The following is a 27,643-nucleotide window of genomic DNA, read 5'->3' as shown; positions in this document are numbered from 1 at the left end:
CTGAAATGGTTGCTACAAGACGACACAGGTTTAAGCTGCTGGGGAGTAGGTACAGAGGAGATGTCAGGGGTAAGTTTTTCACCCAGAGAGTGGTGATTGCGTGGAATGGGCTGCCGGCAACGATGGTGGAGACGCATACAATAGGGTCTTTTAGGAGACTTTTGGATAGGGAATGGAGCTTAAAATAGGGGCTATAGGTAAGCCTAGTGATTTCTGAGGTAGGAACATGTTCGGCACAACTTTGCGGGGCCAGATTGCTTGTATTCTGCTGTAGGTTATCGATGTTTCTATGTTTCTATGACTAAAGTGTGGATGGGAGATTCATCACTCAGTAGAACAGAAACCATATTTTGCTGTCGCGCTAGAGTCATCCGAATGGTATTTTCCCTTCCTGGTGTCACAATTAGGGATGTCTGGTGTCGAGTCTAAGGTATTCCCACGGGACTGGATTAGCAGCCAGTAGTCCTGTTGTACACAGACACCAATGACATAGGTAGACAAGGTGAAGAGGTCATGAAGAGAGTTTTTAGGCAGCTATGTAGGAAGCTGACAAACAGGACTTCAAGGGTGATCAGCTCTTGCTCCCTGTACCACGTGCCAGTGAAAGTAGGAACAGACTGATTTGGCAGGTGAATGTGTGGCTGAGGAACTGATGCAGCGGGCAGGGGTTAAAGTTATTGATCATTGGGATCTCTTCTGGGGAAGGCGTGACCCGTACAATAGGGACGGTTGCACCTCAGCCTTAGGAATTCGAAAGTCCTTACGGGCAGGGTAAAAAAGTTAATACGGATATGTTTAAATTAGTTTAGCAGGGTGATGTGAATCGAAGTGACAGTGCCAAACATGAAGTAGTTGGTTTACAAACAGAAGCAGTGTGTAGTGAGACTGTTAGCAAGGAAATTATGATAATAGGGCAAAAATGCAGTCAACAGGATCAGCTCAATGTAAAATTGAAAAGCGTGTCTACAGTACTGAGGTGTTACTCAACAAGGTAGATGAATTTGAAGTACGGTTACAGATTGTCGAGTATGATGTTGCAGGCATCACTGAATCGCGGCTGGAGAAAGATTGCAGCTGGGAACATAATGTCCAAAGGATACACATTATATCGAAAGATAGGCAGGAAGACAGAGCGGTTGTCAATGCTGTGTTGGTAAACAGGGGAAATCAGATCATTAGAAAGATATGATACAGGTTCGGAAACTGTTTACTCATTATGGATAGAGCAAAGGAACAGCAAAGGTGAAAAGACTTCATTGGAGTTGTATACAGAGCCCCAAGCTGTCGTAAGGATGTAATCTACAAATTACAACGAGAGAGAAAAAAATCATGCCAAAAGCGCATATTCAATGAGTTTTTTTTTTAATGCAGGTAGATTGGGAATATCCGGTTGGTGCTGGAGTTCGAGAGGAGAATTTTGTGGAATGTTTAGAATTTGAATTATTAGAGCAGCTCCTGGTTGAGCCGACTAGGGGATCAGCTATTTTGGATTGGAAGTTGTGCAATGAATAGGACTAAATTAGAGAGATTAAGGTGAAGGAATCCTATGGAACAATTGATCATAATATGATCGTATTTTCCCTGAAATCTGAAACAGAGAAGGTAAAGTCAGATGTATCACGACACAGAGGAGTATAGAGAAGTACAGAGGCAAGAGAGGGGAGTTGGCATGAATTGATTGGAAAAGAACATTGACAGTGAGGACGACAGAGCAGGAAAGACTGGAATTTCTGGAAGTAGTTCCGACGGCACAGGATATATGCATTCCCAAGAGTAGGATGTAGTCTAAAAGCAACATGACACAACCGTTACTACCAAGAGAAAGCAAAACCAACATAATAGCCAAACAGAGTATTAGTGGGAAATTCGACAAATGGGAAGCTTTCTTATACCAACAGAACAAAAAAAATCTAATAACCACATTAAGACTGTAAAGATGGAATACGAAAGTGTACTAGCCAATCATCTTAAAGAGAATCGCAAAAGTTTCTTCAGATACATAAAGTGTAAAATACAGTCAACAGTGGATATTGGACCGCTGTATAACGATGCCTTAGAGGTAGTTATTGGGGATAAGGAAATAGCGGGAAAACTGTATTTTTCACCCGTCTTCGTTGGATGTTCCAAATGTCAGCAGTCATGAAGTGTATGAAGTTACCATTAACAGAGGGAAAGCTCTTGGGAAACTTAGAAGGTCTGAGCGTAGACAAGGCACCAGGATCTGACGCCAAGGTTCTGAAAGACATCACTAAAGAGATTGTTTGTCGCATTATCAGTGACCTTTCAAGAAACAATAGATTCTCAAATGGGTCCAGAGCACTGCAGAATTGGAAATGTCACTCCACTCCTCAAGAGGAAGAAAGGAAATTATATGCCAGTTAAGCTGACCTCATTGAATGGGAAGATGCCGGAATCGATTGCAAAGGATTCTTTCTTCTTTGATCAAGGTCTGAAGTAATCTGGGGAGAAGGCAGAAGATTGGGGCTGTGAGGAATATAAGATTTTCCATGATGATATAGTGAAGAAGACTCGATGGGCCAATTAACCCGGTTCTGCTAGTACGTCTTATGGTCTTCAGAGAACCTGAAACGTCCGAAGTTCGATCCGGAAGTTTAGAGATCTGAAGTTAAATGGAGAGACAGAAAAGTCTGCATATGTAGATTGATCTGTGACAGGCCTCAAGGTAGATCGGGAAGCTGAAATGTTTGAAGTTAAATTGAGAGGTCAAAATGACTGAAGATAGATTGGGAGGTGAAAGGGTTTGAAGTTTGATATGGAAGCCGAACATAGGTTGGAAGCTGAATGGACTTAAGTTAGATCGGGAATCTGAAAGGCCTGAATGTAGATTCCGAGGCTGACTGGACTGGAGGTAGGTCGGGAGAATGAAATATCAGAAGGTCCATCCTTGAAGGTGAATATTGTCTCCTACGTGAGACCGCAGACAAAGAAAGTAACTGGGACTTATCTGGTTAGCTGGCGGTTAATAGTGCTGCTCCTCAGGAAGTGGTGTTGGGATCGCGTCGTTACACGTAATATGTAAATGACTTGGATGAGTGAATAGCTGGCTTTGCTTCCACATTTGCATATGATACCAACATTAGTGGAGGGGGAGCCTCGTTTGAGGAAGCCAGAAGAATTCACAAGTATGAAAACAGATTGGGAAATTGGGCAAGGATTTGTCAGATGGAATTTAGTGTCAGGAAATTGATGGTGATGCACTTTGGTAGAATTACTAAAGGCGCAAATCACTTCCTTAACGGTGCCAAAATCCATTCATAAGATGTGCAAAGAGATGTTGGTGTTATCGTGTAGGATTCTCTAAAGGTTAGCATGCAGATTCGGTTGATAGTAAGGATGGAAAATACTGGGTTAGCATTCATGTAGAGAGGATTAGAAAGTAAAAACAAGGATGCAATGCTGAAGATTTATAAATCATTGGCCATACCACATTAAGCGTATTGCTTTGAGGGGTGGACCCCATATAGAGAACAGGGTGAGCTGAAGCTGGTGAGGGTGAGGAGGAGGATCATTAGAATGCTGTCGGAATGCAAGTGATATCTTCAGAGAAGTGTTGGATGGTCAAGTCCTGTACTCACAGGAGGTTAGAAATATGAGCTGGGATCTCACGGAGTATTAAATGGCCGAGATATTGTGGACCAGATTGCAAAACCTAAGAATAGAGGAGTGTCCAATTAGACGAGATATGATGAAGCATTTCTTCAACCAGAGGGTGTTAAATCCAAGGAATTCATTGCCATAGGTGGACATGGAGTACATGTACTCGTGGACATTTAACATAGAAACATAGAAAACCTATAGTGCAATACAGGCCCTTCGGCCCACAAAGTTGTGGAGAACGTGTCCCTACCTTAGAAGTTACCAGGGTTAACAGTAGCCCTCTATTTTTCTAAGCTCCATGTACCTATCCAGAAGTCTCTTAAAACATCCGATTCGTATCCACCTCCACCACTGTTGCCGCCAACCCATTTCATGCACTCACTGCGCTCTGCGTAAAAAAAAACATATCCCCTGAAGTCTCCTCTGTACCTACTCCCAAGCACCGTAAACCTGTCCCCTCTTGTGGCAGCCATTTCAGCTCTGGGAAAAAGCCTCTGACTATCCACACGATCAATGCCTCTCATCATCTTACACACTTCTATCAGGTCACCTCTCATCCTCCGTCGCTCCAAGGAGAAAAGGCCGAGTATAAAGTGAAGGTTGATAGGCTCTTGTTCAGCAAAGATATCAAAGTTTACAGGAAGAAGGTAGAGGAATAGGATAGAAAGATAATAAATCAGCCATTATCAGTGGACAGAACCGAAGCGCTGAACGACACAAAAGCTCCCATATCTTCTGGTTATCGACGACAGATTAGATGTCATTTCGCCTATCTTAGTCGCTGACAAGAGTTTATTGAGGATGACATTTGGAAGTACTTTGAATTACCGAATCACAAAAATTGAAGTCAGCACAATTGTTCAGAACTCTGCCAGGAAAATTTGAGAAGCTCACCCTCCCTTCTGCCAAACGGCGAGGAGAGAATGTTCTGTGCCCCGTTATGCATTAGCTGCACAACATACTCAACTATACACCTCGGTGTGTGACCTACCTGTTGCAGAAAGCTACGAAGAAGAAGGAGTTGTTGAAATTGGCTTTCTGCTCAGTGAGCGTACGATTGAAGTAATTTGCCCGATTCAGGAAATCCCGACGAATCTTCTTGACAAAAACGTCCATTGTCGGTAAACGAGTTATAAATGCCTGCAAGATAAAAACATCGTAGAAATTGCAACAGAAAAATTCCGATACACACCCGTCTATCGACGCTGCACTGCCATTCAGTCAGATGTAAGGTTATATCAGAGATCCCCTCCGGTTTCTTTCACATACATCCCACTCTACTGAACGGCGACACGTTTCCTTTTCGCCTCTTCGGCATCCCGGGATATTCCAGATGAGACCGAACCCCCCAACGCCCCCACCATTCTGGTTCACTACAGCCACTGACCCTAGTCTGGCCACTGACTCGCCTTTGTTAAACCTGCCTGTTTAAAGAATTCCAACTGATTTGTCAGGTGTAATTTCCCCATAAGGTAACGGTGCTGAATTCGGCGTCCTTTATCGTTTGCCTTTCATTGAACCAAAATCCTTTCCCTTAATAATGAATAGCAAAAGCGTTATGTGGTGCAGAATTCCTCACCGGACTGGAAAACATTGATTATCCCACACTTGGGCCGCCGCTAGCTTTCCTCGAACCGCAATCTTGTCCCTAACTTCAGTAGCGGAAACACATGCAATCAATTAACCATCATCCTACAGTGAAAGCATCCTCATCTAGTTCCCGACCACATTCCGCCCTCGGCCTGCGGGCCGGACACAATATAACGTCTGATCAGCTAGCAGATGGTCCTCACTTGTGGGTTCGTTGGTGTTGGAGGATTTTCCCAATGTTCTTCGGGAAGCATCAAGTACATTGTAATATTTCCATCTCTGGTGAGTGAAAGGAGAAATAGTCCATTGCCATGCATCAGATATCCTGGGGGGTGATAAAGAAAGTTGTAAATATGTATTCCTTTCACTAGAATCTCAAACAGGAATTTCAATAGAAAGCGGTAGCACAGTTCAGGCACTCCACCCTATCAACTTGTGACACCAGCTTCAATAAATTAAGAACCGTGTTGCCAGATGACTTTGTTCCTCAGTGTGGTACTGCTCACTGTGTAAGACTTACGATGATTGGTCCTAATGACGTTGTAAAGATATTTCCCATGTTGGGAGAGTCTAGAATTACAGGGCACAACCTCATTAGATGGGAGCGCTTTCAAAGCAGAGAGTCGGAGAGATTTCTTTAACTATAGGGTGGCGGATCTGCGAAATTTGTTACCAGCAGACTGTGGAGCTCAGCTGACGGGGTGTATTTAAGGAAGAGATTAATAAGTTCTTGACTGGACATGACGTCAAAGGTTATGGGGAGAAGGCCGGGAACTGGTGTAGAGGAGGAGACAAATGAAAGGATCACCCATTCTTGAATAGCCGAGCAGATTCGATGGGCCACATAGCCTAATTCTGCTCCGATGCTTTATGGTCCTCTGGTCTTATGTTATGGACATAATGAATCATGATTGGAAGAAGTTGACAACTGTGAACTAAATGTCCAAGTTACAGATTGTATCCAGAGGAGAGACAGAAACGCAGAGGGGGCAGCGAATATATGCAAGTAGAATTGAAAGGAGTAACATATGGTCGGAAGGTGTTGAATCATTGTGGATAGAACTCAGGAACTGCAATGGTGAAAAATAGCTGATGGGAGATGTACAAAGTCTCTACTGTCACTGTGGAAGACAGTAGCACTTTGCTAGATGCTCCATTTCTCAGGCGTCATGAGGTGCGTGAAGTTGCCATTGACAGAGAATAGGGTTTGGTGAAGCTGAAAATGCTGAAGGTAGATAAATCGTCTAGACCAGATGGTGCATACTTTAGGGTTCTGAAAAAGGTGGCTGAAGAGATTGTGGAGGAATTAGTAATGATATAGTACTAGAATAAGTAAAGTTTGCAATGGTTGCGGAAGACTGTAAAATGGCAAATCGTAACCACTCTTCAAAAAGGGAGAGAGAGGCTTAAGAAAGGAATCTGTAGGTGATTACTTTTACCTCAGGGCTTGACAAGACGTTGGAGTCGATTAATAAGGATAAGGTCTCTGGGTACTTTAAGGCACATGAAAAAAAAAACGCCTTAGTCAGAAAATAGTTTTCTCAATGGAAAATCTTGCCTAAAAATCTGTTGGATTCTTTGAACATAAAGAGATAAGAAATAGCAGCAGGTGTCGGCCTCTGATGGTCGAGCCTGCTCCGCCATTCAATGAGTTCATGGACTCATCTCCACCTACCTGTCTTTCTGCAATAACAATTAATTCCCCTACTATATAAAAATCTATCCAAACTTGTTTTAAAGAATATTTACTGAGGTAGACTCCGCGCCTCCATTGTGCTGAGAATTCCACAGATTCTCCACTTTCTGGGAAAAAACATTTCCTCTTCATCCTGTTCTAAATTATTCCGACGAATTTGAGGCTATATCCCTTCGTTGTACTCTCGCTTATCAGTGCAAACAACCATCCCGCCTTTATCTTATAGAGCAACACACATAAAAGTTGCTGCGTTCACCAGCAACTTTTATGTGTGTTGCTTGAATTTCCAGCATCTGCAGAATTCCTGTTGTTTATCTTATAGAGGATTAATTTAGCCGCTTTCATAATTCCAGCTAGTAGAGTCCCAGGCAACTCAATCTCGCCTCATCGTCTCACCCCTCTCATCTCTGGATTCAATCTGTGGAATCTCCTCTGCAGGGCGCTCAACTCCAGTATATTCCTCCTCAAATAAGGAGACTAAACCTGCACACAGTACTCCAGGTGAAGCTGATCATACCCTGTACAGTTGCAGAATGGCCTCCTAGCTCTTAAATTGAATCCCTCTTGCAATGAAGACCAGCATTCCTTTTGCCTTCTTGATAGCCTGTTTCACCTGCACTCCAACCTTCTCTGATTCATGCCCGATCACTCCTAAGTCCCTCTGCACAGCAGCTTGCTGCATTTTTTTTACATTTAAATAATAATCTGCTCTTCCATTTTCCCTTGCAAATTGGATGACCTCGCATTTAGCAAAATTGTAGTCCGCCAGCCAGACCCTTGCCGACTCACATAAGCTATCTATATCTCTCTGCAGACTCTCCGTATCTTCTGCACAATTGTATTTTCCTCTCAGTGTAGTATTATCAACATACGTAGACACACTGCACTCGTTCCCCTCTTCCAGATCGCTAATGTACATCCTGAACAGTTGCAGACCCAGCACCGACCCCTGCGGCAAAATGCAAACAACTGATTGCCAAACAGAGTAATATCTACGTATACCGACTCTCTCTTTTCCTCTGAGTTAATCAATCCTCTACCCATGCTAATACAGCACCCCAACTCTATGCATCCTTATCCCATGTATGTCTTTCATGTTTTACCTTATTAAACGCCTTCCGGAACTCCTAGTAAATAACGTCCATCTGTCCCCCTCTATCCACTGGGCTCGTTAAATTATGAAATAACTCCAGTAAGTTTCTCAAGCGAAGCCTACCTTCCCTGAATCCATGCCGTGTCTGCCTGATGGATCCATCTGTTTCCAGATGTTTCGCTATTTCTTTGCTAATGATGGCTTCAAACATTTTCACAGCTACGGATGTTAATCTAACTGGCCTATAGTTACATGTCTTTTGCCTATATCCTTTTTTTTTAATGGTGACGTGACATTTGCCGTCTTCCGTTTTACGGGGAGCTGCTCAGAGTCCAGTACATTTTGGTAAGCATCTACTATAACTTCTACTATTTTTTTCAGTTCCGAGGGACCCTGATCAAGTTTGTTCAGCACCACCTCTTTCTTGCTATCGGTTATATCGAGGTCCTTACCTCCTATCTCATCCATAACAGCTCTCTTTGGTATATTAGATGTGTGCTCAACGGTGAAGACAGGCACAGAATGTTCATTCCAAGCCTCGGGTATTTCCTGATTACCCGACATCAATTCCCCCTTCCCAATATCCAGGGGACATCCATTCACTTTAGCTAACCTTTTCCGATTTATAAAATTATCAAAAAAAAACAACATTTTTTCTATTGCAAACACGAGGAAATCTACAGATGCTAGAATTTCAAGCAACACACATAAAAAATTCTGGTGAACGCAGCGGGCCAGGCAGCATCTATTGAAAGAGATACAATCGACGTTTCAGGCAGAGACCCTTCGTCAGGACTAATTGAAAGATGAGTTAGTAAGAGTAACACTCTTTCTGTTCTTTTTTTTTTCATTGTGTGGTATTGTGCAAGAAAACCATTAAGGTTGCACTCTGTGAAATCTTCCTCAGGACTGCCTCGCCCAATCATTTGCTCAATCTACGTGCAAGTAAAATACCCCCATGATAACTGCTGTCCGTTCTTACATGCCTCAGATATTTCTCTGTTTATTGCTCTGCCACTGTAATGTTATTATTCGGTGACCGACAGACAACTGCCACGAGTGATGTTTTCCCTTTCTTAATCACTTCCCAGATGGATTCAATATTCTGCTCCTCAAATCTTGCATCGCCTCTCACTATAGCCCTGAACTCATCTTTGAATAGGAGCGCTATCCCACCTCCCGTACTTTTCTGTCTATCCATCCGTATTACCTTATATACTTGGATATTTAATACCCTATCCTCATCACCTTGCAACCAAGTCTCTGTGACAGACACTAAATAGTACCCCTTGGTTCTGTGCCGCAAGTTCATTGACCTTATTTCGAATACTGCGGGAATTCCAATGAATTGCCCTGACACTGATATTTTAATCATTTGCTCTTTTGTGCTTGACTGTTCGATACTCCATACTTTTCCCTTTTTTATCTTTTGCATTTACTTATTTTATCGACACTTTTCTTTTTATTACTTTATGCATACTTATCCAAATTGTTGAACACACCCTCTTGCAATTTAGTTTAAAGCCATGTCCACAGCCCTAATTATGTATCCAGGTCACATCACGTTTCAGCTGGAGCCCGTCCCATAGGCACATCTCCATTCTTCCCCAATACTGGTGTCAATTTCCCATGAATTCAAACCCACTGCTCCCACACTAATCCTTGAACTGCGATCAGATCTTTTTGTTCCTATGCCAATTTGCATAAATAATTGAAAAATAATAAGCAGAGTAGTCAAAGGAGAATTCGATGATGCAGTGTACATAGATTTTCTGAAGCCCTTTGACAAGATGCCACTTATGAGGCTGGTGAACAAACTGCGAGCCTGTGGTATTACAGGAAACATTCTAGCATGGATAGAACAGTAGCTACTTGGTCGGACGCAAAGAGTGGGACTAAAGTAAGCCGTTTCTTGTTGAATGCAGGCACCCAGTTGTGTTCCAATTGGGAGTCTATTGGGCTCGCTATTTTTTACATTTGGGATTTCATCTGGGGAATTAATGACCTGTAGAAAAGTGAAAAGTTGCACATGTCGCAGGGAGGGGCAATATTCTCGTTGTCCCATTTGATGGAACTGTTCGGGAGGATTTAATCTAATTTGACAGCGTGTGGGACCTTGATGAATGGACTCACGGTAGGACGGATGTTTTTTATTTAAGCGTGCTGTCAGACTCTTAGGAAGAGCAGCAGATGAAAAGCCAAAATTGCAGTCAGCAGGGTGAACATCAGTGCATTAGGAATGCACAATCAAAAGCGATAACAAATACGGCACTCAAAGTGCTATATCTCAGTTCACGGAGTACAAGAAACAAGGTAGATGATATTGTTCCATAGTTGCTAATTGTCAGTTATGATGTTGTGGCCATCACTGAATCATGGCTGAAAGGTAGTTGTAAAAACCCAGGATAAAGGTTTCTCCGTGCTCCTGTCAGTGACCTGTGAACCTGTTTGGGCAACTAGGAAGAAGCAGAAGAAGAAGAAGAGGAAGAGGAGGAGAAGAAGAAGAAGAAGAGGAGAAGGAGAAGAAGGAGAAGAAGAAGAAGAGAAGAAGGAGAAGAAGGAAGAGGAAGGGGAAGAAGGAGAAGGAAGGAGAAGAAGGAGAAGGAAGAGGAAGAAGAAGAAGAAGAAGAGGAGGAGAAGAAGAAGAAGAACAGGAGGAGGAGAAGAAGAAGAAGAACAGGAGGAGGAGAAGAAGAAGAAGGAGGAGGAGGAGAAGGAGGAGAAGGAAGAGAAGGAAGAGGAAGAAGAAGAAGAAGAGGAAGAGGAGGAGAAGAAGAAGAGGAAGAGGAGGAGGAGGAGAAGAAGAAGAAGAAGAAGGAGGAGGAGAAGGAGGAGAAGGAAGAGGAAGAGGAGAAGAAGAAGAAGAAGAGGAAGAAGAGAAGAAGAAGAAGAAGGAGAAGAAGAAGAAGGAAGAGGAAGAAGAAGGAGAAGAAAAAGAAGAAGAAGGAGGAGAAGAAGAAGAAGGAAGAGGAAGAAGAAGGAGAAGAAAAAGAAGAAAAAGAAGAGGAAGAAGAAGAAGAAGAGGAAGAAGAAGAGGAGGAGAAGAAGAAGAAGAAGGAGAAGTAGGAGGAGAAGGAAGAGGAAGAAGAAGAAGAGGAAGAGGAGGAGAAGAAGAAGAAGAAGAGGAAGAGGAGAAGAAGAAGAAGAGGAAGAGGAGGAGAAGAAGAAGAAGAAGAGGAAGAGGAGGAGGAGAAGAAGAAGAAGGAGGAGGAGGAGAAGGAAGAGAAGTAAGAGAAGGAAGAGGAAGAAGAAGAAGAGAAGAAGAAGAAAGAGAAGGAAGAGGAAGATGAAGAAGAAGAAGTAGGAGAAGAAGAAGAAAAGAAGACGACGACAACGACGACGAAAACGACTTGGACTTTTGCCGAGCATAATAAGGACTAGCACTAGGGAGCAGATGGGAGGGTTATTGGAGGGGTATATATGTGAAATATGATGCAGGTTCCTGTACGTGGAGAATGGTGGGTGTGTGGAACGCGCGGCCAAGGGCGTAGAATGAGACAGATACTTTCGGAGAATTGAAGAAACTCCAAAATGGGCACACGGATGAGAAATTAAAAGGGAGGCTACGCAGGACAGAGGGTTAAATTGATCTCACGCTGGATAAAGTGTCAGGACATCATCGTGCCCCGGAGAGTCTGTGCCACGTTGTACTCTTATGTTCGGTGATACTGTAATTTTCTCTTTATTAAACTGAAATTTATTCACGGCTGTGATTTCAATCCTCTCCGATTTGCTGATCTACCATAACCGTTCCACATTCACAAACACTCTGTTGGAATATGGTGCTACCAGTAAAGCTGAATTCATCATGGATTATGGCTCAGGCCTTTGGACTGCAAACACTCTTAACCTTCTGGAAAAAAAAATGCCGCTGTTTTCAACTGATCGATTACTTGATAAAGACTTCCACATGACTGTGCAGGCACATCGCGAGGGGGAGCGGTATGCAGCTGCTCGCTGCCACATAGACTGGGTCGCCCTGCAATGGTGAAGATGCAGAGCGGACAGCTGCGAAACAGCTGGGTTGTGACAGTCACCACTTCTTTCCTGACATCCCAACCCACCCACACTCCCAACCTACCTGCGGAATTGCCCCGCACTGTATAGTCGATTAGGATGTGCATGAAAGTGTCAACTACGCGACTGATGCTAGCATCCACGTGTGTTCCAACCCAGACCGATTCCTTGTAACGCCGGATCTGTCGATATACGATGCTATTGTTAGTGTGCGGAGTTGGAAGTCTGGGACTGTGGTGTGGGGCTCGGAGAGGGGTGGGAAGCAAGATTAGCAGACAGTGAAGTGGCACCATAACCTCAAGGTAAATAGTACAGCCACACGGCACTGACGAGGCGAAGGGCTCAACGTGCCACAAGTAACTCTGAGCAGGTACAACAGGTACTCCGCACCTGTGACATCAGTCCCTTTAAAAACGCAAACACTAGAAAATCTGCATATGCTGGAAATTCAAGCAGCGCACACAAAATACTGGTGGAACGCAGCAGGCCAGGCAGCATCTATGATAGATACTGCCTGGCCTGCTGAGTTCCACCACCATTTTGTGTGTGTTGCATCAGTCTCTTCTGGGACTTCCGGCAGGGCGGTAGCGTAATGTAGCGACTAGCGTAGAGATCTATAGCTCTATGCACACGACCATCACTGCACTCCCGGCTGTAAAGAGTATCGGTGTTCTCTCTGTAATCGCGTGGGTTAGTTCGGGTGCTCCGGTGGGCCTTGTACATTCCGTGGACGTACGTGTCAGGCTTAGAAATTTGTGGAGCTCCGAAGGTGGCAGCAGAAGTGTGCCGATCCTTGCAAACTGCCCGCCACTCAACATTAGAATATATTGGGCGCCGATGCAAACGCCGGATTTACTGTATGTTTCAATATTTAATTTGGATTCGAAATTGGCTGTGTGGGAGAAGACAGAGAGTGGAAGTGGATGATCGCTTCGCAGACTGGAGACCTGTAACTAGTGGTGTGCCTTAGGGATCTGTGCTGAGACCATTGTTATTTGTTTTCTATATCAGTGATCTAGATTATAATGAATCAGCAAAATTGCTGGTGACTCTAAGATTCGAGGCGTTGTGGACAGCGAGGAAGGCTTTCAAACTTGCAGAGGGATCTGGACCAACAGCAAAAATGGGCCAGAAAATGGCAGATGGAATTTAATGCAGACAAGTGTGAGGTGTTGCATTTTGGAAGCACAAATCAAGGTAGGACATACACAGTAAATGATAGGGCACTGAGGAGTGCGGAGGAACAAAGCGATCTGGGAGTTCAGGTACATGATTCCCTTAAAGTGGCGTCACAGGTTGACAGGGTAGTAAAGAAGGCTATTGGCATCCTGTCATTCATAAGTCAAAGTATTGAATATAGGAGTTAGGATGTTTTGGTGAGGTTGTATAAGACATTGGTGAGGCCAAGTTTGGAGTGTTCTGTGCATTTATGGTCACCTAACAATAGGAAGGATATCAGTAAGATTGAAAGAGTGCAGAACAGGTTTACTAGGATATGCCGGGTCTTCAGGAGTTGAGTTAGAGGGAAAGATTGAACAGGTTAGGACTTTACTGCTTGGAGAGCAGAAGAATGAGGGGAGATTTAATAGAGGTTTACAAAATTATGAGGGGTATAGACAGAGTAAATGCGATTAGGGTCTTTCCAGTTATATTAGGAGAGATAAATACGAGAGGACATGGCATTAGGGTGAAAGGGGAAAGGTTTTAAGAGAACATTAGGGGGAACGTCTTCACTCAGGGAGTGGTGGGAGTGTGGAACGAGCTGCCAGCTGACGTGGTAAATGCGGGCTCACTCTTAAGTTTGAAGAATAATTTGGACAGATACATGGATCGAAGAGCTCTGGAGGGTTATGGATTGGATGCAGGTCAATGGCAGCAGCGCAATGAAGTTTCGGCACAGACTAGAACCATAGAACCATAAAACATTACAGTACAGAAACAGGACTTTTGGCCTTTCTTGGCTGTGCCGAACCATTTTTTTCTGCCTAGGTCCACTAACCTGCACCTGGACCATATCCCTCCATGCACCTCTCATCCATGCACCTGTCCAAGTTTTTCTTAAATGTTCAAAGTGAGTCCGCATTTACCACTTCATCTAGCAGCTCATTCCACACTCCCACCACTCTCTGTGCGAAGAAGCCTCTCTTAATGTTCTCTTTAAACTTCTCCCCTTTCATCCTTAACCCATGTCCTGTGTTTTTTTTTTATTCTCCCCTAGCCTCAGTGGAAAAAAAACCTGCTTGCCTTCACTCTATCTATACCCATCATAATTTTATATACCTCTATCTATTCAACCTTTCTCTGTAACTCTGTTTCTCAAGTCCTGGCAACGTCCTTGTAAACCTTCACTGCACTCTTTCAATCTTATTTATATCCTTCCTGTAATTTGGTAACCAAAAGTGCACACAATACTCAAAATTCGGCCTCACCAATGCCTTGTGCAACTTCACTATAACATTCCAACTCTGATACTCAATACTTTGATTTATAAAGGCCAATGTACCAAAAGCTCTCTTTACGACCCTATCTACCCATGACGCCACTTTTAGGGAATTTTGTATCTGTGTTCCCAGATCCCTCTGTTCTACTGCACTCCTCATTGCCCTAACACTTACCTTGTATGTTCTACATTGGTTTGTCCTTCCAAAGCGCAATACCTCACACTTGTCTGTATTAAACTCCATCTGCCATTTTTTCAGCCCATTTTTCCAGCTGTCCTAAATCCCTCTGGACGTTTTGAAAACCTTCCTCACTGTGCACTACACCACCAATCTTTGTATCATCAGCGAATTTGCTGACCCAATTTACCCCATTATCATCCAGGTCATTGATATAGATAATAAATAACAATAGACCCAGCACTGATCCCTGAGTCACACTACTAGTCACAGGCCTCCACTCAGAGAAGCAATCCTCCACTACCACTCTCTGACTTCTTCCATTGAGTCAATGTCTAATCCAATTTACTACATTTCCATGTATACCTAGCGAATGTATCTTCCTAACTAACCTCCCATGCGGGACCTCGTCAAAGGTCATGTAGACAACATACACTTTCCTGGTAACCTCCTCGAAAAATTCCAACAGATTTGTTAAACATGACCTACCACGCACAAAGCCACGTTGACGCTCCCTGATAAGTCCCTGTCTACCCAAATACCTGTAGATCCTTTCTCTTAGTACTCCTTCCAATAATTTACCTACTACCGGCCTATAATTTCCCGGATTATCTTTACAGCATTTTTTAAACAGAGGAACCACATGAACTATCCTCAAATCCTTCGGCACCTCACTGGTAGATACCAATATTTTAAATATATCTGCCAGGGCCCCTGTAATTTCAACACTAGTCTCCTTCAAGGTCCGAGGGAATACTCTGTCAGGTCCTGGGGATTTATCTACTCTGATTTGACTCAAGATATCAAGCATCTCCCCCTCTTCAATCTGAATAGATTCCATGATCTCACTACTTGATTCTCTCAATTCCATAGACTTCATGCCAGTGTTCGTAGTAAATACAGACGCAAAAACCGACTTAAGATCTCCCCCATTTCTTTTGGTTCCATACATAGCCGACCACTCTGATCTTCAAGAGGACCAATTTTATCCCTTACTATCCTTTTACTCTTAGTATACCTGTAAAAGCTCTTCGGATTATCCTTCACTTTGACTGCCAAGGCAATCTCATGTCTTCTTTTAGCTCTCCTGATTTCTTAAGTTTATTTTTGCACTTTTTATACTCCTCAAGCACCTTACTTCCTCCTTGTTTCCTGTACATGTCATACATCTCCATCTTCATCTTTATCAGAGTTCCGATATCCTTTGAGAACCAAGGTTCCTTACACTTATTCACTTTGCCTTTAATCCAGACAGGAGCACACAAACTCTGCACTCTCAAAATTTCACCTTTGAAGGCCTCCCACTTACCAATCACATCCTTGGCAGAGAACAACCTGTCCCAATCCACGCCTTTTAGATCCTTTCCCATTTCTTCAAATTTTGCCTTTTTCCAGTTTAGAACCTCAACGCGAGGACCAGATCTACCTTTATCCATGATCAAGTTGAAACTAATTGTGTTATGATCACCGGAACCAAAGTATTCCCCTACACACACCTGCGTCACCTGTCCTAACTCGTTTCCTAATAGGAAATCTAATATTGTATTCTCTCTAGTTGTTGCCTCTATATATTGATTAGAAAAACAAAATTCCTGAACACATTTTACAAACTCGAACCCGTCTAGACCTTTACCAGTATTGGAGTCCCAAGCAATATGTGTAAAATTTAAATCCTCTACTATCACAACTTAATGTTTCCTGCCGTTGTCTGCTATCTCTCTGCAGATTTGCTCCTCCAACTCTCGCTGACTATTGGGTGGTCTAGAATACAACCCCATCAACGTGGTCATTCCTTTCCTGTTTCTCAGTTCCACCCATATGGCCTCGGTAGACAAGCCCTCTAATCTGTCCTGCCTGAGCACTGCTGTAACATTTTCCTGACTAGCAAAGCCACACCACTAAAAGGGACGAATGACCTTTTTTCTGTGCTGTAGCAGCATAGAACATAGAACATAGAACACCAGAGCACAGGAACGGGTCCTTCGGATCACCGTATTGCGTCTAGTCTATTAAATTCGTAATCAAATGGCTAAGTGAACTAATATCCCTTCCCTTCTCACTGTCCGTATGCTTTCATTCCCCTCTAACCAGGTAGAGTAATCTAGTAGAGCGCTTCTATACCCGCTTCAAAGAATGCGCAACCTTCCTATAATTGTTGTTTTACCCTTCACACATTCCCTCCCAGGCCAAAGTGGGGGTTAATTGCCTGTTGTCCTTCTGTTGCTACAGATACCACTGTATGAGGGGTAAGGATTTCCAGGGTTCCGAACCAGTGACGAAAGATCGTATGTGATTCACCCCAGGTCCTGATGCAACGTGACGAGAAGGAGCATGCTCATGGCTGTTCCTGAAGAGTGTGATTTATGCAAGACGCCGGCTACTAATTGGATACACAGATGAAGATGCTGAGCTATGATAGGCGACTAGGTGGCTGCCTGGAGATGAGATGGGTTATCCGATAAATGAACAGATCCGGCTGAAGGAGAGACGGTGGCTCGGTCTGAAGGAGGGAGGGAACAGTGATGTTCGCGCACACGTTACCTGATAATCCGCAGTGGTGCACAGGACATCCGAATCCAGACAACGACTGGAAGCAGAAACACATTGAGAGAATTAAACAGCTCAGTTGCAGCACAGGAATCAGTCATCCCACACCGTTCACAGGGCAATGGATCATCAGAAGTGAGCCAACGGACTCTCACAGACCAAAAACCACCAGTGTAAGAGGAAGCGACACTGAGAGAGGGGTGCACTGGACAAGTGGGAGGCGGGTTGTTGGGAAGGAGTTTGGGTTGGTGAGGTATGCTGTGCTGGAGAGCAAAGCAGGGCAAAGGTATGATGCGGCGCTGGGTACAGCAGCGATAGAAAATGCTGCGGTTATCAGTAAGGTAGGCAGAGCTTGAATGCCACAGGGGACTCTGTAGACAGCACGGGGCAGAAGGGGTCCTCAGGAGAGATGCGCGGAAGGTGGGCTAGGACAGAGGATTAGTGAGTGTGGACGTATGGAATGCCAAAGAGTCTACACAGCAAGTGAAGCTGGACAGAGGTGTTGAGTTGAGAAAGTGAATGTGGCTGGGAGAGATTGGGACTGAAAACACGAGGTCGCGCCGAGGGAAACGCGGCTGAGGAGTGGTGGGACTATATCAGGTCGATTGCGATCATGTGGCAAAGGCGTATGCAGTCCCTCGATGACGTGTTGAATTGGTTGGTCGTCGGACGTGCGAGAGTAACTCTCCTTTTCCGGCTTTTGACTGCGATTGTTTTATTTTCTTTTTTTTTAATCAAAGGAGCTCGGTTAGGAGCTCTGGTAGTGCATGTTACAAAGCGTCTCCTGTTACTGACGTGACTGGGCGCAAATGTTCAATCCTTATACCCTGTTGTCGTTCTTGTCCCGGGATACGTAGCAGACAGAAAGGGATTTACGCGGGGCGGTTTGGAGAGGCGGAGCTGGTGCAGGGACGTGGGATTGGGGAAGAAGGCGAGGCAACCAGGACACGGACAGAGCCGGGACAGGGACGGCGACGTGGCTGAGGAGGGTGCGGAGCTGGGCACGGAATCGGGCAGACCGACAGATGTAGGGTTGCGGACGGAATGGAACTTGGCTTAGACCTTACCTGTCACCCAACCCCTCCTCGATGACAAGTGCGGCAACCAGCAGAAATAGAGACAGCATGATCACACTGTGAGAAATAGAATCAGTCACTGCCCAGAATTTGCCAATGCATTAAGACCGTTCACTTGGTTGTGTAGCAAGCAACCCTTTAACACACTGAAACCATTTTAGTACTTAATACCAGGCTACAAAGCCACAACTTCAGTGTGTTGGTCCCGATGCTAGGGACTACGATGGTCTCAACATCCACGCACCGTTCCACCTAACACACTCTGCGGCGTATTCCAGGTTCCAGACCCCCCAGCAAAATATATAGTTAAAAACTGGTCTCTACACAATCCTGCCAAACCGCTTACCCGCATCTTGGATCGATATTGTGCTCTATTGAAATATCTGATACACGGGATATAATTCCCATCGGGTCGAACGTCTTAGTTAATCTCCTCCACACTAGAAAAATAAGGGCACACAGCACTGTGGGGAAGGGAATGAAGAAGGGCGAGAGAAGGGGCGGAGAGAGGCGGAAAAGGATGGGTGCTGGAAGAGGTGGGCTATTGGGAAAGAAACTGCGGGACGGAGATACCCTTTTATATGGGCTTCATAGCAAGGTTTTTTTTCCCTGAATCTCCGTATTTGAGATAAAATAATTTCCCTGCCGCATGAGATGATCCAATCTCAGCGGAAATGAGACATTTATTTTGTTGCTACAAAGCTGATCGACATTCTCCAATGCCCAAGCTCACTGCTTTCCTCTCTCTCCTCAGTTCTAGTGAAGCTCACTGGAACTAAAATGTCACCACTTCCTCTTCCTACAGCTGGTGCCCGAGCGAAATATTTATTTATTCTAATTTACAACCTTTCTGTCTTCATGTTGCACTGTTGCAACAAGCAAAACATATCGGCCATATGTCCGTGATATTTTATATCATTCGGAGTGTGTTTGGCATCCCTGATCCAAAACACTTGATGCAAGGAAAATATGCTCCCTGTCTCCAACCTGCTGAGTGCTTGTCAATTGGATACGCTTCAATCTCTATAACTAACTGTCCGACTATCTATCTATCTATCTGTCCATTTATCTCAATCTACGAATGAATGAATGAATCGATCTATCTATTTATCTATCGGTCTATCTGTCTATCTATCTATATGTAAATCTATCCAACCATTTTTATTTATTTTTTGCCATTCTTTCTGCCTTTGCACTGTGCTGCTGCCACAAAAACACAAATTTCACAATCATACAGTATCTTAGAGAATATAAACCTGATTCGGATTCTGATTGTTAATTCCTCCTTAAAAGGACAGACCAGCATCCTTCCACAGGGGATTGTCCCTGCACTTTGGAAGACCAAAACTGTCAGCAGTACTCTGCTGTATCTGCAACAATGGCGCGTTCAACTGGAATGAACTTTTCTCACTTCAGTAATCAGGCTGCCTAGGTATAAAGACCAGCAGTGAGTTCGGGATTTGTTACTCCAGGATGGTCTGTGACGTGCTGGCACAGCTACACACTCTGGACATCACTGTCAACAGGTCTCTGTTCATTTAGTAATGACTCAGTTTTCGGCACCAAGCCAGATGGGCTTATGTTTATGTATCTGCTATCGTCACCCACTGACTCATAGCGACACCTTGGAGAGTGTGGTCAGACATCACGGAAATAGGACCAGTGACCACACCTCACGAGCCTCAGTTAATGGCCTGGTCTTTGCGATCAGAGCACCACTGAACGTCATTTCCCGAGACTCCCAGTCTGCCAACCCGCCAGAGATGAATTTAATCCCACTGTTTGTTGTGTAATCATTCACCGAGTCTTGGCCTTTAATCCCACCCAAATCTCTAGCACCGTGGTCCGCCCAATACCGAGTTTATTTTGGTGGAATGAAGACGGTACGGCAGGTAGGGTGGGAGGTGGGTTAGAATTCTCCAGAGGCCGAGGGATGGGGGTGAGAAACAGCGACAACGCTAGAGGGAGAGATTGGAAAAGAGAGAGAGAGAGAGCAGAGCTGAATTAGTGAGATAGAGACTGAACGAAGAGGAAGAGTATGGGGTGGAGGGGGTGGAGGAAGAGCAGGAAAGGGTCCGTAAGGCAGACAAAGAGGTCGGGTGTGTGTGCGTTAAGGAGGCTGGGAAGGAGATAAATACAGTCAAACAAAAGGGAGTGAGATCGACAGGGAGAGACAAGCAGAGAGAGAGAGAAAGAGAGAGAGAGAGACAGAGAGAGAGAGGGAGAGAGAGAGAGAAAGCGAGAGAGAGAGAGAGGAGAGTTGAGAGAGAGAAAGAGGGACAGAGAGAGAGAGGGAGAGAGAGAGAGAGAGAGATTTGCAGTATAATCCCCTGTCCCTAATATCCAGAAAATAAAGTTCTGCTGCAAAAACGATAAGTAGACAGACTTACCTCGTTTGTTAACTTGCTGACTTGCTGTACTGGGTGTGAACCTGTCCGGAGCCTTTATATACGGCAAGATGATGCGGGCTGTTGCTATCCAGAACAGCCAATGCAGGAGTTGATTTCCTTGTCATGTACTTGCTGATTTGCTGTTGTGGATGTCAATATCCAGTGTCATCTCTCAGTAAACAGAGGCTCCGGACAAGCACACACCTAGTGCATCATTGCAACACAGATGTAATGCGGACTACTCATTGTCTCTGCAGTGAAACTGCGGTCTCTAGGTATGAGAGTCAAGAGACTATACTGCATCTACTGTTCTTTCCCTTTCTCTCTCGGTTTCACGCTTTGCTGTATCTGTCTAAGGCACACAATCCACCATCTCGCTCTCAATAATCTGTTCCCTTGCTCATTCTTCCTGCAGCCTCTTAAACTCTTAGTATTTCATCTATGCACTCTTGTTCTCTCTGTCTTTCTGTCACCTTCTCGCTCTTTCCGTATCTCTCTCTCCCCCTCTCTCTCTTTCTGTATCTCTCTCTCTCTCTCTCTCTCTCTCTCTCTCTCTCTCTTCTGTCTATCAGACAGACGTGAGAATCACGGAGAAACTTCTGAAATGCCTGCTTCGCTGCCGCTGCTAGTGTGCGATCGAGAATCTCCGGAGGGGAATGCCCCAGATCCTCGGCTTTGCCTATTGCCTGTTGCCGGGGCTGGGGTCGAAGCACTCGGCAGAGATGGCGCTCGGTGCTCTGTGTCAGAGGGCTGGTCGGAGGCTCGAAGTTTTCGGACGGACTCAAGAGTCGGCTGTGGTCGGGTGCTTCCAGGGTGCTGCATCGGCAAGTTTGCGGCGCTGGAGGGAGAGTTTTTATTTTCTTCCTTCTACCGTCTGCCTGAGATGATGGGACATTGGAGGGACTTTGAGACTTTTTTTTACCCTGCCCGTGGTCTGTTCTTTATACAGTTACGATATTGCTTTGCACTGTTGTAACAATATGTTATAATTACATGGTTTTTTGTCAGTTTTTCAGTCTTGATTTGTGTTTCTGTGATATCATTCTGGAGGAACATTGTATCATTTCTTAATGCATGCATGACGAAATAACAATTAAAGAGGACTTTATGTCCTCATAATCTAATCTAATCTCTTACACATACCCCTCGATATTGGTCTGGTATATAGAGACCCATCCTTCGCTTTGCCTCGCACTTCGTCTTCATCCCATCCAAAGGAACTCAGTATCAGACATAACACCGTGTTGGAGATGTTGTTGAGATTAAAGGCGGAGTCTCGGTTAATATCCATACAATGTAGAGTGGGATTGATGTTGCCACGCTGGCAAGCTGTGAATAGTGGGAAATCACGGCAGTGGTGCTCAGGTCCCAACAATGAAAGTCCTTTAACGGGGGAGGGGCACATGCCCACTTCCCGTGGTTTCTGCCCATACTCATCAGTGTGTAGCTGTGAGTGCCAAGCAGGTCTTGGGAGGCCATAAGGGGTGATGGATCACTTGAAAGACTGGGTGAGAAAGTGTAGATGGAATATCGTAATGTTAAATATAATACGTCCACTGCGGTGCAGACGACTGTCATTATTAAATGAAGAGAGATTAATTCCAGATTGAGCAGTTGTGCCACCATGCAAGTGGAGAACAATTGCTGACTTAATCTGTAGATTAAGGTCTATAGGCCACTGCTCTATTTTTCCGGGCATGTCCTTTCCAATTTCACGTGTTGTTTTTGCTGATGTACCCGGTGTATTGTGGGTAGCTTTGGTCTCAGAGAGTGCAGGAAGACTTCCTGTGGAGGAACAGTCTTCTGTCCATTGGAGTAAACATTAACAATCAGAATCTGAATACGGTTTATTATCACTGTTATTCAATATGAGTTAAAACTACTGGCTTTGTGGCAGCATATAGATAGATGGACAGATAGATACAGGGATAGAGCGAGAGAGATCGAAAAGTATCGAATGGTTAAGGAAGAAAAGTGCAGACTGTTATCTAAATTCAGAGAAAATTCAAACATGAGAGGTGCAAAGGGATTTAAGAAACCCTTGCGAATCTCCGAGAAGGTCAAGTTACTGATTGAGTTTATGGTAAAGAAAACAATTGTAATGCTTCTATTTATTTCAAGGGGAATAGAATATGAAAAAAAAACAGGAGATATTGCTGACGACGTGTGAGACACAGGTCAGTCCGCACTTGGAGCGCTGCCACCCATATCCCAGAAGGGATGTGTTCTCATTGGGGAGAGTACAGAGGAGGATCACGAGGATTATTCCGGGAAGGAAGGGTGAACATGTGAGGGTGTTGCACCTTTGTGCCTGTAATCAGCGGAATTTAGAAGAATGCGGATTGATCGCATGGAAACCTACATAATGTTGAAAGTACTAGTTTAGGTGGATGTGGAAACGATGTTTCACATGGTAGGAGTCTCCAGAAAAAGAGGACACAGCCTGAAGTTTGAGGGAATCATTTTAGAGCAAAAGGAAGAATGATGTTGCTTAGCCAGAGAGCTGTGAATCTGTGCAATGCTCTGCCAAAAACAAATGTGCAGGCCAAGTCCGTGGATATATTTAAAGGAAACATTGATAGTTTCCTCATTAGTCAGGGCATGAAATGTTATGGCGAGAAGGCATATTTATGCAGCTGAGTGGGATCTTTAGGCCAGCGACGGTCAACACCTTGCACTTGCCTGCATTAGATTCCAACCGCTGTTTTCAGCCAGTCAGCCCAGATCCAGCGGCAGGCTCCAATAGGCTGTCTGCATTGTCTAAAAGGACAGAACAAAACCATGCTCTTCGGCCGAGCCATTCAGCTGTCTGCTCCCATAGCCCAATACAAGTTCTCCATTAACAATCTCTATATTAAAGAAAGTTGGAGGGGGAGGGGGAGATTCAAAATGATAGGAGAAGACAGGAGGGGGAGGATCGTAGAGATGCTGCCTGGCCTGCTGCGTTCACCAGCAACTTTGATGTGTGTTGCTTGTTATTTCCCCTTCTCTTTCTCCGTTTCACGCTTTGCTTTTTCTGCCTAATGCACAGACTTCTGCTCTCAAGGTTACCTCTCTTCTCTCTCCCACTCTTCCCCCAGCCTCTCACTATATCATCTATGTTCTCTCTCCCTCTGTATCCACTCCCCTCTCTCTCTCCCTATCTCTCTTTCTTTTTCGTCTCTTTCTCCCTTTCTGTCTATCCCTGACACACATATCTCCGTATTTGTCAATATAGGTATACACGTCGCTGGAAGGACTGTCTGGGACCCTGAATGGTGGTGCGGGAGCATGGTGTAAGGGCATGTGTTGCATTTGTTCCACTTACAAGGATAAGTGCAGGGAGGGAGACCGGTAGGAAGGGATGGAGGGGGGCAAATGGACAAGGGAGTCGCGTAGGGAGCAATCCCTGCAGAAAGCAGAAAGGGGAGGGGGAAGAGAGAAAGATCTGCTTGGTCGTGAGATCCCGTTGCGGGTGACCATTCAGGGCCCCAGACAGTCATTCGCCTGTGAGTCGACACTTCACCTGTTAGTCGGTTGGGGTGATATACTGCGTCCGGTGCTCACGGTGCTGTCTTCTATATATTAGTGAGTCCTGAAGAGACTGGGAGACTGTTTCGCTAAACACCTGCGCTCTGTCCGCCAGAGAAAGCAGGATTTCCCACTGGCCACAGATTTTAATTACAGGTCCCATTCCCATTCTGATACGTCTATCCACGGCCTCCTCTACTGTCAAGTTGAAATCACACAGAGGTTGGAGGAACAGCACCTTAAATTCCGTCTGGGTAGCCTCCAACCCGATGGCATGAACATTGGCTTCTCTAACTTCCGCTAATGCCCCTTCTCCCCCTCTTACCACATCCCTTATTTATTTATTTGTTTCTTTGCCTCTTTATTTGCTTATTTTCCTCCCTTCCCCCTCCTCTCTCAGTCCCCCTCACAATAACTCCTTGACCTTTCTCCATCTTCTTCTTGTGCTCCCCTCTCCCTTTCTATTTCCCTAGGCCTCCGGTCCCATGATCCTCTCCCTTCTCCAGCCTTGTATGCCTTTTGCCAATCAACTTTCCAGCTTTTAGTTTTATCCCTCCCCTCCTGTCTTCTCCTATCATTTAAGATCTCCCCCTTTCCCTCCCTCTTTCAAATTTCTTACCATCCCTTCTTTCAGTTAGTCCTGACGAAGGTCTCAGCTCGAAACGTTGACTGTACTTCTTCCTAGAGATGCTGCCTGGCCTGCTGCATTCCACCAGCATTTTGTTTGTGTTGCTTGAATTTCCAGCATCTGCAGATTCCCCGTGTTTAATTTTTTGAAATTATTTTCATTTTTGCGCATGTTGGGTCACTTTAAGAAAAGTCATCGAATTTCGGCTAAAAATGCAAATTAGGGTGTTTTTACTGCTGTCGAATGTCAAAACTGGTCAAATTTGACCCGAACAGTATACAAAGGTTAATATACCAAATCTGTCACCCACCTGATGAAGTATAGTCGCTGTCTTGCCTTGTTTAAGCTACATCGATGTACTGGGCCGGCTTAGGTCCCGAGCCATCTTGACACCCAGGAACTTGAAACTACTCATTCTGTCTACTTCTGACCCCTCTATGAGGATTGGTCTTCATTCCTTCGTGTTTCCATTCCGGATGTCCGCAATCAGAACTTTTGGTCTCCTAATGCTGAGTGCAAGGTTGTTGCTGCGTCAGCACGCCACCAGTTGGTATATCTCGCTCCTGTATGCACACTCACCTCCATCAGAGATTCTACCAACCATGGTTGCATCCTCAGCAAATTGTTAGGTCTATTTGAACTATGCCTAGACACACAGTCATGGGTACAGAGAGAGTACAGCAGTGGGTTAACACACACAGCCCCCTGAGGTACTCCAGTGTTGATCATTAACGAGGAGGAGATATTATCACCAATCCGTACAGATTGTGGTCTTCCAGTTAGGAAGTTGAAGATTCAATTTCAGCGGGAGGTACAGACACTCAGGTTTTGTAAGTTAGCAGTCAGGATTGTGGGAATGATGGTGTTAAATGCTGAGCAGTAGTCGATGAACAGCTTCCTGTCATAATTGTTTGTATTGTCCAAGTAGAAGGCCTTGTGAAGAGCCATTGAGATTCCACCTGCTGTTGACCGATTGTGACGATAGGCAAATTGCAATGGCTTCAGGTTCTTGCCCATGCAAGAGTTCAGTCCAGTCAAAAACAACCTCTTAAGCTATTTCCTCACTGTAGATGTGAGTGCTTCTGTGCGATACACATCAAAGCAGTTCATACTACCCTTCTTAGGCACTGGTATAATTGTTGGCCCTTCGGAGCAAGTGGGAAATCACCACCCCCCCCCCCCCGCCCCGCAGAAGTGAAAGTTGGACAATATCCTTTAATGCTCTCGCCAGTTAGTTGGCACACGTTTTCCTAACATTTCCAGGTATTCCGTTGGGTCTCCCTCCTTGCGAAGGTTTGCCCTCTTTAAATACAGCCTAATATCGACCTCCGAGACCGAGGTCACAGTGCCATCGGGGATATTAACAGCTGCAGTTACATTAATCCTTTCAAAGCCGGCACAGGAGGTGTTGGGTTCATCCGATAGTGAAGCATCGCTGCCATTCATGCTGTTGGGTTTCGCTTTATAGGAAATAATGACGTACAAACCCTTCCAGAGTTGCTGTGCATCCGATGTTGCCTGAAGCCATTTCGAAAGTACCTCTGTGCCCTTTAAATTACCTCTGAAAGTCATACGTGCTTTTTCGGTGCGGACCTGGGTGGCCGGACATGAACGCCACAGATCTGGCCTTCAGTAGACGTTGTACCTCTTGGTTCATCCACGGCTTTTGGTTTGGGAATATATACGTACCCCCTCTGCACAACCTTTCTCCACTCACTCCCTCCTCTCCCTTCTCCCCAATTCCCTCTCTCGCTCCCACTAAACCCGCTCTCACACATCCCTCCACCCATTTTACCCTGTCTATTCCCCTCACTACATCAAATCTACAAGCAATCTGCGAATCTCCAGTAACGAAGTCCAAGCCTATTGAACCTGACCTGTTTGCCCATGTACTGCAATCGCCCGTTTTAAATTTTGGCTGTAATCTTTAAACAACAATTCCACGTTTCCTGTAGGTAGGCAAACGAAACTGCATACAATATTCCATATTAGACCTTACTGGTGTCTTATACGACTTCACCATAACATCCCAAGTCCTGCACTCAATACTTTGACTTATGAAGGCCAGTGTGCAGACACTTTCATTACGACTATATCTACCTGTGACTCTACTTTCAACGAATTACGGACATGTAATCCCTCATCCCTTTGCTTTCCCGCACACCTCAGTTCCCTACCTCTTCCTGTGAGAGACCCACCCTGCTTAGGACAGCGACGGTCAACACCTTGCACTTGCCTGCATTAGATTCCAACCGCTGTTTTCAGCCAGTCAGCCCAGATCCAGCGGCAGGCTCCAATAGGCTGTCTGCATTGTCTAAAAGGACAGAACAAAACCATGCTCTTCGGCCGAGCCATTCAGCTGTCTGCTCCCATAGCCCAATACAAGTTCTCCATTAACAATCTCTATATTAATTTAGTGCATTTCCCCATACATCTGTTCCCAATTTATGATCTCACCATTTTACGCAATAGCATAGTCCCTTCCCTCCCCAAATTCAATATTTTCCCATTCTTCTGCACATCTCCTTACACGTCAAAGGTAAACGTTAAGAAGTTATTAATGTTTTTTTTTTTGATATTGCACATCCTCTGAGTGTTTTCGCACCAGGTCTGACACTTTCTCTGGTACAATAGGGGCAGTGGAGTAGTAGTGGTGGTGAGATGCCTGTCGAGTACTCCCAAAAATATCTGTTCTTTTTCTGTTATGGCGGTTCATGTTCGTTTAAAATAACAATAATTCATACAAATATGTTGTTCAAATGAGAAGGAAGTTTCCAAAGAACATAATGATACTTCACCACAGATTGAGAAACACAAGAGATATGAGACAGATGCTTTTATGACTTCTGTGCGACATGAG

The 27,643-nt window shown here is 44.7% G+C and overlaps 1 protein-coding gene across 1 annotated transcript in view; it reads right to left on the bottom strand.

Moving 5' to 3' along the window:
• LOC140195980 (uncharacterized) overlaps positions 1–19,574 on the bottom strand; it is a 42,328-nt gene extending 22,754 nt beyond the window's left edge. The window contains exons 1-6 of the mRNA XM_072254665.1: positions 19,512–19,574; positions 18,247–18,312; positions 17,174–17,219; positions 12,079–12,196; positions 5,412–5,533; positions 4,610–4,758 (exon numbers count right to left, since the gene is read on the bottom strand). Coding sequence (XP_072110766.1) covers positions 4,610–4,758; positions 5,412–5,533; positions 12,079–12,196; positions 17,174–17,219; positions 18,247–18,312; positions 19,512–19,561 — 551 coding nt within the window. The 5' untranslated portion in view covers positions 19,562–19,574. The remainder of the gene's footprint in view (positions 1–4,609; positions 4,759–5,411; positions 5,534–12,078; positions 12,197–17,173; positions 17,220–18,246; positions 18,313–19,511) is intronic.
• Positions 19,575–27,643: the final 8,069 nt, after the last annotated feature.

The sequence above is a fragment of the Mobula birostris genome, chromosome 4 (assembly GCF_030028105.1).
Source record: "Mobula birostris isolate sMobBir1 chromosome 4, sMobBir1.hap1, whole genome shotgun sequence".
Classification (NCBI taxonomy): Eukaryota; Metazoa; Chordata; class Chondrichthyes; order Myliobatiformes; family Myliobatidae; genus Mobula; species Mobula birostris.
Note: the sequence above shows the minus strand (reverse complement) of the source record. Positions and strands in the feature narration are given on the sequence as shown.